General features: G+C 46.7%; 1 protein-coding gene across 4 annotated transcripts in view; it reads right to left on the bottom strand.

Annotated features, from left to right (window-relative positions):
- Positions 1 to 14,702, bottom strand: part of ASAP1 (ArfGAP with SH3 domain, ankyrin repeat and PH domain 1) — a 346,099-nt gene that overhangs the window by 11,570 nt on the left and 319,827 nt on the right. For all 4 annotated transcript variants that reach the window (XM_069731924.1, XM_069731927.1, XM_069731925.1 and 1 more), the window contains 3 exons: positions 10,852 to 11,038; positions 3,660 to 3,745; positions 2,081 to 2,196 (listed from right to left, as the gene is read on the bottom strand). In XM_069731924.1, the coding sequence (XP_069588025.1) occupies positions 2,081 to 2,196; positions 3,660 to 3,745; positions 10,852 to 11,038 (389 nt within the window). The remainder of the gene's footprint in view (positions 1 to 2,080; positions 2,197 to 3,659; positions 3,746 to 10,851; positions 11,039 to 14,702) is intronic.

Raw genomic sequence — 14,702 nt, forward strand, 5'->3', positions numbered from 1 at the left:
TATCGAGGAGTAGGTCAGATCCTGTGTTATCTGCTGTGTGTACAGGAGGAGGTGGTGAGCTGTGACATCACCTATTGTGAATGGTGGATCCTGTGTTATCTACTGTATATAGAGGTGTTATCAGTCATTGTACAGGAGGAGGAGGTGAGCTGTGACATCACCTAATTGTGAATGGTGGATCCTGTGTTATCTACTGTATATAGAGGTGTTACCAGTCATTGTACAGGAGGAGGAGGTGAGCTGTGATATCACCTATTGTGAATGGTGGATCCTGTGTTATCTACTGTATATAGAGGTGTTATCAGTCATTGTACAGGAGGAGGAGGTGAGCTGTGACATCACCTAATTGTGAATGGTGGATCCTGTGTTATCTACTGTATATAGAGGTGTTACCAGTCATTGTACAGGAGGAGGAGGTGAGCTGTGATATCACCTATTGTGAATGGTGGATCCTGTGTTATCTACTGTATATAGAGGTGTTATCAGTCATTGTACAGGAGGAGGAGGTGAGCTGTGACATCACCTATTGTGAATGGTGGATCCTGTGTTATCTACTGTATATAGAGGTGTTATCAGTCATTGTACAGGAGGAGGAGGTGAGCTGTGACATCACCTATTGTGAATGGTGGATCCTGTGTTATCTACTGTATATAGAGGTGTTATCAGTCATTGTACAGGAGGAGAAGGTGAGCTGTGACATCACCTATTGTGAATGGTGGATCCTGTGCTATCTACTGTATATAGAGCTTATCAGTCATTGTACAGGAGGAGGAGGTGAGCTGTGACATCACCTATTGTGAATGGTGGATCCTGTGTTATCTACTGTATATATAGGTGTTATCAGTCATTGTACAGGAGGAGGAGGTGAGCTGTGATATCACCTATTGTGAATGGTGGATCCTGTGTTATCTACTGTATATAGAGGGGTTATCAGTCATTGTACAGGAGGAGGAGGTGAGCTGTGACATCACCTATTGTGAAAGGTGGATCCTGTGTTATCTACTGTATATAGAGGTGTTATCAGTCATTGTACAGGGGGGAGGAGGAGGTGAGCTGTGACATCACCTATTGTGAAAGGTGGATCCTGTGTTATCTACTGTATATAGAGGTGCTATCAGTCATTGTACAGGAGGAGGAGGTGAGCTGTGACATCACCTATTGTGAATGGTGGATGCTGTGTTATCTACTGTATATAGAGGTGTTATCAGTCATTGTACAGGAGGAGGAGGTGAGCTGTGGTGCTAAAGGGAGTCATTTCCCTAGATACATTTATCACTTGTCAACAGGAAGGATTATACGTGCATGATCACTGGGATTCTGAGAATGGGAGATGTAAGTCCTGTGTGTGGATGTAGCGGTAGTGCACATGTACCATCCCTTCTTTACGGTTTATGGGAGACATCCACTACTGCCCCCATAGACCCTCAGAAGTAAATGAAGTGCTGGTTACTAGTGATGAGCGAATATACTCGTGATTTCTCGAGCACGCTCGGGGGTCCTCTGAGTATTTTTTATTGCTCGGAGATTTCGTTTCTCTTGCCGCAGTTGAATGATTTACATCTGTTAGCCAGCATGAGTACATGTGGGGGTTGCCTGGTTGCTAGGGAATCCCCACATGTAATCAAGCTGGCTAACAGATGTAAATCATTCAGCTGAGGTGAGGAAAGCTAAATTTCTGAGCGCTAAAAAATACTTGGAGGTCACTCGAGCGTGCTCGGGAAATCTTGAGTATCGAGTATATTCGCTCATCACTACTGGTTACATCTTCACACACAATCATTTTATCATTGTTTAAATGCAGAATCACACAAGAGTATTCTCAGAATCAATGAGGGTCCCGGCCGCCCTACACTGCTAATAGGTGATAAATGTATGCAGTGTGACTACCCCCTTTAATAAACTGGGGCTTAAAATGGCAGCGTGAATCACAGGTGCAGGTATATGGGGAGTGCAACCTGCAGAACTGTGAGTGCAGCTTCGGATGTGAGTGGAGTCGCAGACATGAGCTTTGGTAGAGCGGTGTGCCATGTTTCGGGCTGCGCTCCTCCGGTGTGACAGTGCGGACGGACGCGCTCCTCACCCAGGTCAATAGTTGGTTTTCCCCTCAGCAGCAGCTTTAAACATTCGGGCTTGTTATAGATACAGCAGTAGTGCAGCGCCGTGTGGCCTTTCCCCGTCGGCTTATCCAGGTTTCCACTGTGGATGGAGACGTGAGAAAGTGAGAGAACAGCAACACCAAACACCGGTCCACGGGACTGAGAAAAAGTCAGCAAACGGGAACATTCCTCCTTACATCCACCTTCTACCTGCACTGACACATTGTAGCAAAATGACGACAGGAAACAGGTTTGTGCACAGAGGAACACCAAACGTAGCAAATCATCAGCTGTGAGATGTAACAAAAAAAGTTCAAAACAAAGTTTTAAACGAGATAAAAGTTTTAAAAAGTATAAAAAAGGAGAAAGTTAAAAATGAGTTTAATAAAGAGCTAAAAAAGTTTTAAAAAAGTAACAAATAGAAATATTAAAAAAAGATACAGTTTAAAAAAGATTTTGAAAAAAGTTTATAAAATCGGGGAAAAAGTAGAAAAAAAATTTTTTAAAAAGTTTGAAAAGAAAGTTTTAAAAAAAAAGTAAAAAAAAAAAAGCTTGAATCACCCCTCTTTCAAAGTATAAAAATAATAAAGGGTATTTCGCATCAATTTGAAAAAAATATAAAACGCCATAAAGAAAAATCAAAACCTGCCATTTTTCAGTCTCCGCACCTCCCTAAAAAAATAAAAGTCCTCACACATCTCCTATCAGAAATTTTTTTTTAACAAAAAAGCTGTAAAAAAAAAAAAACACCAACAAACCAAATTTCATTTTTTTCCCCACCATTTTATCACACCTGAATTTTTTTGTTTCATTTTTAAGAACATTTTATATATATTTTAAAAGGAATGGTGGCAATTAAAAGTACAACCCGCTCTGCAATATAAACAAGCCCTTGTATGACTGTTGGAGAAAAAAAAAAAAAAGTTATGGCTTGTGAAAGAAGGGGAGGAAAAAAACAAAGAGCAAAAAAGGAAAATCAGCAGTTCATGAAGGGGTTAAAGCTGTACAGAATGAACAATCTCAGGGCCCTTTATTCCGGAAACAGCAGCGCCATCTGTGGGTCGTGTCTGGTATTGCATCTCAGCTCTGTTGACGTAAATAGGGGCTAAGCTGCAGTACTAGACACAACCTACAGGCGGGAGTGGTGCTGTTTAGGGAAGAAAGCAAACATGTTTTCAATGCCCAGACATCTCCATCAAATTTCTATTTCCTAAAGGGAAACATTTAGATTTTTGAAATTTTCTGTGCAGACTTTGATTTAGTAAAACTCTTTTCCAAGTACCTTAATTAGTAAATTATGAATCTAATCTATGAGCGGTGAGTGGGTACAAAGCGTTTCTCTCTTTCTCTGGAGGACCCGCCCGCTCCTGTATTACACAGATAATCCACTGATATGAATGGACGGTGTAATACTCCATTTCTCCTGCGGGTGTGCTGTAGGGAAACTTAACACTCGCTGCCAGTAAGGGCCACCGATCGCTGGTTCTGGTTCCCAGAAAGATCACGTTGCAGAAAGAAAAAATAATACAAGCTAATAATAAAGGACAGTAAAGCAATTCTCACCAGTTTTGTACTAAGAAGTCAACTAAGGGAAGGGACGTGTGGTCGGCAGTGCGCACCGCAAAGTGGAGAGCTGTCTCACCAGGCTCCTGCAAGACACAAGACACGATCAGCAAACCTCTGACGTCAATCCTCTCTGCCAAGGGAGCACAGACGAGATCCCAGTATGGAGGCAATATGGCATTAGGGAATTGCATGATGAGCGACTGTCTAATAATATATATAAGGCATTTATTAAAAACTAGATGGTGGCCCGATTCTAACGCATCGGGTATTCTAGAATATGCATGTCCACGTAGTATATTGCCCAGCGACGTAGTATACAGCACAGAGCCACGTAGTATATTGCCCAGCCACATAGTATATTGCCCAGTCACGTAGTATATTGCCCAGTCACGTAGTATATTGCCCAGTCACGTAGTATATTGCCCAGCCACGTAGTATATTGCCCAGTCACGTAGTATATTGCCCAGCCACGTAGTATATTGCCCAGTCACGTAGTATATTGCCCAGCCACGTAGTATATTGCCCAGTCACGTAGTATATTGCCCAGCGACGTAGTATACAGCACAGAGCCACGTAGTATATTGCCCAGCCACATAGTATATTGCCCAGTCACGTAGTATATTGCCCAGCCACGTAGTATATTGCCCAGTCACGTAGTATATTGCCCAGCCACGTAGTATATTGCCCAGTCACGTAGTATATTGCCCAGCCACGTAGTATATTGCCCAGTCACGTAGTATATTGCCCAGTCACGTAGTATATTGCCCAGTCACGTAGTATATTGCCCAGTCACGTAGTATATTGCCCAGTCACGTAGTATATTGCCCAGTCACGTAGTATATTGCCCAGCCACGTAGTATATTGCCCAGCCACGTAGTATATTGCCCAGCCACGTAGTATATTGCCCAGCCACGTAGTATATTGCCCAGTCACGTAGTATATTGCCCAGCCATGTAGTATATTGCACAGCCCACGTAGTATATTGCCCAGCCACATAGTATACTGCCCAGCCACGTAGTATTTTGGCCAACCATGTAGTATATTGCCCAGCTACGTAGTATTTTGGCCAACCACGTAGTATATTGCACAGTCACGTAGTATATTGCCCAGCCACATAGTATATTGCCCAGTCACGTAGTATATTGCACAGTCAAGTAGTATATTGCCCAGCCACGTAGTATATTGCCCAGCCACGTAGTATATTGCCCAGCCACGTAGTATATTGCCCAGTCACGTAGTATATTGCCCAGTCACGTAGTATATTGCCCAGCCACGTAGTATATTGCACAGCCCACGTAGTATATTGCCCATCCACATAGTATATTGCCCAGCCACGTAGTATTTTGGCCAACCACGTAGTATATTGCACAGTCACGTAGTATATTGCCCAGTCACGTAGTATATTGCCCAGTCATGTAGTATATTGCCCAGCCACGTAGTATATTGCCCAGCCACGTAGTATATTGCCCAGTCACGTAGTATATTGCCCAGCCACGTAGTATATTGCACAGCCCACGTAGTATATTGCCCAGCCACATTGTATACTGCCCAGCCACGTAGTATTTTGGCCAACCACGTAGTATATTGCACAGTCACGTAGTATATTGCCCAGCCACGTAGTATATTGCCCAGTCACGTAGCATATTGCCCAGTTACGTAGTATATTGCCCAGTCACGTAGTATATTGCCCAGCCACGTAGTATATTGCCCAGTCACGTAGTATATTGCCCAGGCACGTAGTATATTGCCCAGCCACGTAGTATATTGCCCAGCCACGTAGTATATTGCCCAGCCACGTAGTATATTGCACAGCTCACGTAGTATATTGCCCAGCCACATAGTATACTGCCCAGCCACGTAGTATTTTGGCCAACCACGTAGTATATTGCACAGTCACGTAGTATATTGCCCAGTCATTAAGTATATTGCCCAGCCACATAGTATATTGCCCAGTCACGTAGTATATTGCCCAGTCACGTAGTATATTGCCCAGCCACGTAGTATATTGCCCAGCCACGTAGTATATTGCCCAGCCACGTAGTATATTGCCCAGTCACGCAGTATATTGCCCAGTCACGTAGTATATTGCCCAGCCACGTAGTATATTGCACAGCCCACGTAGTATATTGCCCAGCCACATAGTATATTGCCCAGCCACGTAGTATATTGCACAGCCCACGTAGTATACTGCCCAGCCACGTAGTATTTTGGCCAACCACGTAGTATATTGCACAGTCACGTAGTATATTGCCCAGTCACGTAGTATATTGCCCAGCCACGTAGTATATTGCACAGCCCACGTAGTATACTGCCCAGCCACGTAGTATTTTGGCCAACCACGTAGTATATTGCCCAGTCACGTAGTATATTGCCCAGCCACGTAGTATACTGCCCAGCCACGTAGTATTTTGGCCAACCACGTAGTATATTGCCCAGCCACGTAGTATATTGCCCAGTCATGTAGTATATTGCCCAGCCACGTAGTATATTGCCCAGTCACATAGTATATTGCCCAGCCACATAGTATATTGCCCAGTCACGTAGTATATTGCCCAGCCACGTAGTATATTGCCCAGTCACGTAGTATATTGCACAGTCACGTAGTATATTGCCGTTACGTAGTATATTGCCATTACGTAGTATATTGCACAGTCACGTAGTATATTGCCCAGTTACGTAGTATATTGCAGTCACGTAGTATATTGCCCAGCCACGTAGTATATTGCCCAGCCACGTAGTATATTGCCCAGTCACGTAGTATATTGCCCAGCCACGTAGTATATTGCCCAGCCACGTAGTATATTGCCCAGTCACGTAGTATATTGCCCAGTCACATAGTATACTGCCCAGCCATGTAGTATTTTGGCCAACCACGTAGTATATTGCACAGTCACGTAGTATATTGCCCAGCCACGTAGTATATTGCCCAGTCACGTAGTATATTGCCCAGTCACGTAGTATATTGCCCAGTCACGTAGTATATTGCCCAGCCACGTAGTATATTGCCCAGCCACATAGTATATTGCCCAGTCACGTAGTATATTGCCCAGCCACGTAATATATTGCCCAGTCACGTAGTATATTGCACAGTCACGTAGTATATTGCCCAGTCACGTAGTATATTGCCCAGTCACGTAGTATATTGCCCAGTCACGTAGTATATTGCCCAGCCACGTAGTATATTGCCCAGTCACATAGTATATTGCCCAGTCACATAGTATTCACGTAGTATATTGCTCAGCCACGTAGTATATTGCCCAGTTACGTAGTATATTGCACAGTCACGTAGTATATTGCCCAGCCACGTAGTATTTTGCCCAGTCACGTAGTATATTGCCCAGTCATGTAGTATATTGCCCAGTCACGTAGTATATTGCCCAGTCACATAGTATATTGCCCAGCCACGTAGTATATTGCCCAGTCACGTAGTATATTGCCCAGTCACGCAGTATATTGCCCAGCCACATCGTATATTGTCCAGCCACGTAGTATATTGCACAGCCCATGTAGTATATTGCCCAGCCACATAGTATACTGCCCAGCCACGTAGTATTTTGGCCAACCACGTAGTATATTGCACAGTCACGTAGTATATTGCCCAGCCACGTAGTATATTGCCCAGTCACGTAGTATATTGCCCAGTCACGAAGTATATTGCCCAGCCACGTAGTATATTGCCCAGCCACATAGTATATTGCACAGCCCACGTAGTATATTGCCCAGCCACATAGTATACTGCCCAGCCACGTAGTATTTTGGCCAACCACGTAGTATATTGCACAGTCACGTAGTATATTGCCCAGCCACGTACTATATTGCCCAGTCACGTAGTATATTGCCCAGTCACGAAGTATATTGCCCAGCCACGTAGTATATTGCCCAGCCACATAGTATATTGCCAAGTCACGTAGTATATTGCCCAGTCACGTAGTATATTGCCCAGTCACGTAGTATATTGCCCAGCCACGTAGTATATTGCCCAGCCACGTAGTATATTGCCCAGTCACGTAGTATATTGCCCAGCCACGTAGTATATTGCACAGCCCACGTAGTATATTGCCCAGCCACATAGTATACTGCCCAGCCACGTAGTATTTTGGCCAACCACGTAGTATATTGCATAGTCACGTAGTATATTGCCCAACCACGTAGTATATTGCCCAGTCACGTAGTATATTGCCCAGCCACATAATATACTGCCCAGCCACGTAGTATTTTGGCCAACCACGTAGTATATTGCACAGTCACGTAGTATATTGCCCAGCCACGTAGTATATTGCCCAGTCACGTAGTATATTGCCCAGCCACGTAGTATATTGCACAGCCCACGTAGTATATTGCCCAGCCACATAGTATACTGCACAGCCACGTAGTATTTTGGCCAACCACATAGTATATTGCACAGCCACGTAGTATATTGCCCAGTCATGTAGTATATTGCCCAGCCACGTAGTATATTGCCCAGCCACGTAGTATATTGCCCAGCCACGTAGTATATTGCCCAGTCACGTAGTATATTGCACAGTCACGTAGTATATTGCCCAGCCACGTAGTATATAGCCCAGTTACGTAGTATATTGCACAGTCACGTAGTATATTGCCCAGCCACGTAGTATATTGCCTAGTGACGTAGTATATTTCCCAGCCACGCAGTATATTGCCCAGTCACGTAGTATATTTCCCAGTTACGTAGTATATTGCCCAGCGACGTAGTATATTGCCCAGTTACGTAGTATATTGCACAGTCACGTAGTATATTGCCCAGCCACGTAGTATATTGCCCAGCCACGTAGTATATTGCCCAGCCACGTAGTATATTGCCCAGTCACGTAGTATATTGCCCAGTCACGTAGTATATTGCCCAGTCACGTAGTATATTGCCCAGTCACGTAGTATATTGCCCAGTCACGTAGTATATTGCCCAGTCACGTAGTATATTGCCCAGTCACGTAGTATATTGCCCAGTCACGTAGTATATTGCCCAGTCACGTAGTATATTGCCCAGCGACGTAGTATATTGCCCAGCCACGTAGTATATTGCCCAGTCACGTAGTATATTGCCCAGCCACGTAGTATATTGCACAGCCCACGTAGTATATTGCCCAGCCACATAGTATACTGCCCAGCCACGTAGTATTTTGGCCAACCACGTAGTATATTGCACAGTCACGTAGTATATTGCCCAGTCACGTAGTATATTGCCCAGTCACGTAGTATATTGCCCAGCCACGTAGTATATTGCCCAGTTACGTAGTATATTGCCCAGTTACGTAGTATATTGCCCAGCCACATAGTATATTGCCCAGTCACGTAGTATATTGCCCAGTTATGTAGTATATTGCCCAGCCACGTAGTATATTGCCCAGTTACGTAGTATATTGCACAGTCACGTAGTATATTGCCCGGCCACATAGTGTATTGCCCAGTTACGTAGTATATTGCACAGTCACGTAGTATATTGCCCAGCCACGTAGTATATTGCCCAGCTATGTAGTATATTGCCCAGCCACGTAGTATATTTCCCAGTTACGTAGTATATTGCCCAGCTATGTAGTATATTGCCCAACCACGTAGTATATTTCCCAGTTACGTAGTATATTGCCCAGCTATGTAGTATATTGCCCAGTCACGTAGTATGTTGCTCAGCGATATAGTATATTGCCCAGTCACGTAGTATATAGCCCAGCCACATAGTATATTGCCCAGCCACGTAGTATATTGCCCAGCCACGTAGTATATTGCCCAGCCACGTAGTATATTGCCCAGCCACGTAGTATATTGCCCAGCCACGTAGTATATTGCCCAGTCACGTAGTATATTGCCCAGCCACATAGTATATTGCCCAGCCACGTAGTATATTGCCCAGCCACGTAGTATATTGCCCAGCCACGTAGTATATTGCCCAGCCACGTAGTATATTGCCCAGTCACGTAGTATATTGCCCAGCCACATAGTATATTGCCCAGCCACATAGTATATTGCCCAGCCACGTAGTATATTGCCCAGCCACGTATGTCACAGGTTAAAAAATAAACACACTCACCTTCTGATCCGAGGGCCCCTTGTAGTTCTGTCGCCTGTGCGCGGTGCACGCAGCAGCTTACGGTCCCAGGGTGTGAAGACGTCGCGGTCACATGACCGTGACATCATGGAAGGTCCTTCTCGCGCAGGACCTGTGATGACGTTGCAGTCACATGACCGTGACATCATGGAAGGTCCTTCTCCCATACCATCCTTGCCACCGGAACTTGCCGCTTGCATGGAGAAGTCACCGGAGCGTCGCAAGGAGCGGGAAAGGCGGCGGAAGGTGAGTATATAAGGATTTTTAATTTTTAAAATTATTTTTAACATTAGATCTTTTTACTATTGACGCTGCATAGGAAGCATCAACAGTAAAAACTTGGTCACACAGGGTTAATAGCGGCAGTAACGGAGTGAGTTACCCACGGCATAACGCGGTCTGTTACCGCTGGCATTAACCCTGTGTGAGCGGTGACTGCGGGGAGTATGGAGCGGGCGCAGGGCAGTGAGTGCAGGGGAGTAGGGAGGGACTAATCGGACTGTAACCGTTGCTGATTGGTCGCGGCAGCCATGACAGGCAGCTGGCGAGACCAATCAGCGACAGACAGAGGCCACGACCAATGAATATCTGTGACAGACAGACGGAAGTGACCCTTAGACAATTATATATATAGATACCTGGCAATGTACAATCTAATGACTGGGGTACTAGTACCAGATCCCTTCTTTTTAAAGGGGAAGCGATATAAAATCGGGAAATACTCATATTGCAATTGTAATATTTAAAGTGTTTATGTCGGGTACTGCAGCACAGCTACGAGTGTAGTGAATGGGAGCTGAGCTGCAGATCCTGAGAACGGCCACTATACACTGGGCTTTTCCGGCTCTGCAGACTGTGTACTTCTAGTGGCCATGGTGTGGATGACGGGTGCTGGAATCCCGCCAATCTCTTACCTAATATCACTATCCAGGACTACCCCTTTAAAAATTGTTAAAATAAGTCATAAAACGCATACATATCCCAATGCAATGGATTAAGTTAGCTTCAAGCCATGGGGCGTCCCAAGAGCAGTATCTCAGGGGCGGTCCCATGATTAGAGGAGGGAGGAGAAAAGACATTGACAATCCCTGTCTAGATAAAATCATGAGGTCAGAAGAATTTCCTCACCTGCCCCGATTCTAACAGTGGTTCTAGGATCTCGACTCCTTCTGCATAGACTTGGATTAGTGCAAGTAAGTCCCTTGATTTCACAGCCTCGAGCAGCTCGCTCTGCTTCTCCGCCCCTGAAGAGCACATCCTCCGACAGAACTTGTGCTCCACGTATTTTGCAGTAATGTATTCTTTACGTGCAGTCCTAGGATGAAGAGAATAGTATATACATATATATTATACATACATATTGGACCTGGAGGAAGACACGTGGTGTCGAAACATGTCGTCCATAAGGGATTGAATGTATGCAATATTGTAATATTGGAACTTTTTATATATATATATACAGTGGGGTAAAAAAGTATTTAGTCAGTCAGCAATAGTGCAAGTTCCACCACTTAAAAAGATGAGAGGCGTCTGTAATTTACATCATAGGTAGACCTCAACTATGAGAGTCAAACTGAGAAAAAAAATCCAGAAAATCACATTGTCTGTTTTTTTAACAATTTATTTGCATAAAATGGTGGAAAATAAGTATTTGGTCAGAAACAAACAATCAAGATTTCTGGCTCTCACAGACCTGTAACTTCTTCTTTAAGAGTCTCCTCTTTCCTCCACTCATTACCTGTAGTAATGGCACCTGTTTAAACTTGTTATCAGTATAAAAAGACACCTGTGCACACCCTCAAACAGTCTGACTCCAAACTCCACTATGGTGAAGACCAAAGAGCTGTCAAAGGACACCAGAAACAAAATTGTAGCCCTGCACCAGGCTGGGAAGACTGAATCTGCAATAGCCAACCAGCTTGGAGTGAAGAAATCAACAGTGGGAGCAATAATTAGAAAATGGAAGACATACAAGACCACTGATAATCTCCCTCGATCTGGGGCTCCACACAAAATCCCACCCCGTGGGGTCAGAATGATCACAAGAACGGTGAGCAAAAATCCCAGAACCACGCGGGGGGACCTAGTGAATGAACTGCAGAGAGCTGGGACCAATGTAACAAGGCCTACCATAAGTAACACACTACGCCACCATGGACTCAGATCCTGCAGTGCCAGACGTGTCCCACTGCTTAAGCCAGTACATGTCCGGGCCCGTCTGAAGTTTGCGAGAGAGCATTTGGATGATCCAGAGGAGTTTTGGGAGAATGTCCTATGGTCTGATGAAACCAAACTGGAACTGTTTGGTAGAAACACAACTTGTCGTGTTTGGAGGAAAAAGAATACTGAGTTGCATCCATCAAACACCATACCTACTGTAAAGCATGGTGGTGGAAACATCATGCTTTGGGGCTGTTTCTCTGCAAAGGGGCCAGGACGACTGATCCGGGTACATGAAAGAATGAATGGGGCCATGTATCGTGAGATTTTGAGTGCAAACCTCCTTCCATCAGCAAGAGCATTGAAGATGAAACGTGGCTGGGTCTTTCAACATGACAATGATCCAAAGCACACCGCCAGGGCAACGAAGGAGTGGCTTCGTAAGAAGCATTTCAAGGTCCTGGAGTGGCCTAGCCAGTCTCCAGATCTCAACCCTATAGAAAACCTTTGGAGGGAGTTGAAAGTCCGTGTTGCCAAGCGAAAAGCCAAAAACATCACTGCTCTAGAGGAGATCTGCATGGAGGAATGGGCCAACATACCAACAACAGTGTGTGGCAACCTTGTGAAGACTTACAGAAAACGTTGGACCTCTGTCATTGCCAACAAAGGATATATTACAAAGTATTGAGATGAAATTTTTTTTCTGACCAAATACTTATTTTCCACCATAATATGCAAATAAATTGTTAAAAAAACAGACAATGTGATTTTCTGGATTTTTTTTTCTCAGTTTGTCTCCCATAGTTGAGGTCTACCTATGATGTAAATTACAGACGCCTCTCATCTTTTTAAGTGGTGGAACTTGCACTATTGCTGACTGACTAAATACTTTTTTGCCCCACTGTATATATATATATATATATATATATATATATATATATATATATATATATATATATATATATATATATATATATATATCTCCAGATATACAGTGCATGGCGTTCCTGACCACCCATCCTACACCCGCAGACAATAATATGGGTCCAGGGGCGAGGGGCTGGATGTTGTACACCGGGGGCAAGGGGCTGGATGTTGTACACCGGGGACGAGGGGCTGGATGTTGTACACCGGGGACGAGGGGCTGGATGTTGTACACCGGGGACGAGAGGCTAGATGTTGTACACCGGGGGCGAGGGGCTGGATGTTGTACACCGGGGACGAGAGGCTGGATGTTGTACACCGGGGACGAGGGGCTGGATGTTGCACACCCGGGGCGAGAGGCTGGATGTTGTACACCGGGGACGAGAGGCTAGATGTTGTACACCGGGGGCGAGGGGCTGGATGTTGTACACCGGGGACGAGAGGCTGGATGTTGTACACCGGGGACGAGGGGCTGGATGTTGTACACCGGGGACGAGAGGCTGGATGTTGTACACCGGGGGCGAGGGGCTGGATGTTGTACACTGGGGACGAGGGGCTGGATGTTGCACACCGGGGGGCGAGGGGCTGGATGTTGTACACCGGGGGGCGAGGGGCTGGATGTTGCACACCGGGGGGCGAGGGGCTGGATGTTGCACACCGGGGGCGAAGGGATGGATGTTGCACACCTGGGGGCGAAAAGCTGGATGTTGCACACCGGGGGCGAGGGGCTGGATGTTGCACACCGGAGGCGAGGGGCTGGATGTTGTACACCGGGGGCGAGGGGCTGGATGTTGTACACCGGGGGAGAGGGGCTGGATGTTGTACACTGGGGGCGAGGGGCTGGATGTTGTACACCGGGGGCGAGGGGCTGGATGTTGTACACCGGGGGCTAGATGATGTACACCGGGGGCTAGATGTTGTACACCGGGGGCTAGATGTTGTACACCGGGGGCTAGATGTTGTACACCGGGGGCAAGGGGCTGGATGATGTACACCGGGGGCGAGGGGCTGGATGATGTACACCGGGGGCGAGGGGCTGGATGTTGCACACCCGGGGCGAGAGGCTGGATGTTGTACACCGGGGGCGAGGGGCTGGATGTTGTACACCGGGGACGAGAGGCTGGATGTTGTACACCGGGGGCGAGGGGCTGGATGTTGTACACTGGGGACGAGGGGCTGGATGTTGTACACCGGGGGGCGAGGGGCTGGATGTTGTACACCGGGGGGCGAGGGGCTGGATGTTGCACACCTGGGGGCGAGGGGCTGGATGTTGCACACCGGGGGCGAAAAGCTGGATGTTGCACACCGGGGGCGAGGGGCTGGATGTTGTACACGGGGGGAGAGGGGCTGGATGTTGTACACCGGGGGCGAGGGGCTGGATGTTGTACACCGGGGGAGAGGGGCTGGATGTTGTACACCGGGGGAGAGGGGCTGGATGTTGTACACCGGGGGCGAGGGCCTGTATGTTGTACACCGGGGGCTAGATGATGTACACCGGGGGCTAGATGATGTACACCGGGGGCTAGATGATGTACACCGGGGGCTAGATGTTGTACACCGGGGGCAAGGGGCTGGATGATGTACACCGGGGGCTAGATGTTGTACACCGGGGGCAAGGGGCTGGATGATGTACACCGGGGGCGAGGGGCTGGATGATGTACACCGGGGGCGAGGGGCTGGATGTTGTACACCGGGGGCAAGGGGCTGGATGTTGTACACCGGGGGCAAGGGGCTGGATGTTGTACACCAGGGGCGAGGGGCTGGATGTTGTACACCGGGGGCGAGGGGCTGGATGTTGTACACCGGGGGCTGGATGTTGTACACCGGGGGCGAGGGGCTGGATGTTGTACACCGGGGGCTAGATGATGTACACCGGGGGCAAGGGGCTGGATGTT

The sequence above is a fragment of the Ranitomeya imitator genome, chromosome 6 (assembly GCF_032444005.1).
Source record: "Ranitomeya imitator isolate aRanImi1 chromosome 6, aRanImi1.pri, whole genome shotgun sequence".
Taxonomy (NCBI): domain Eukaryota; kingdom Metazoa; phylum Chordata; class Amphibia; order Anura; family Dendrobatidae; genus Ranitomeya; species Ranitomeya imitator.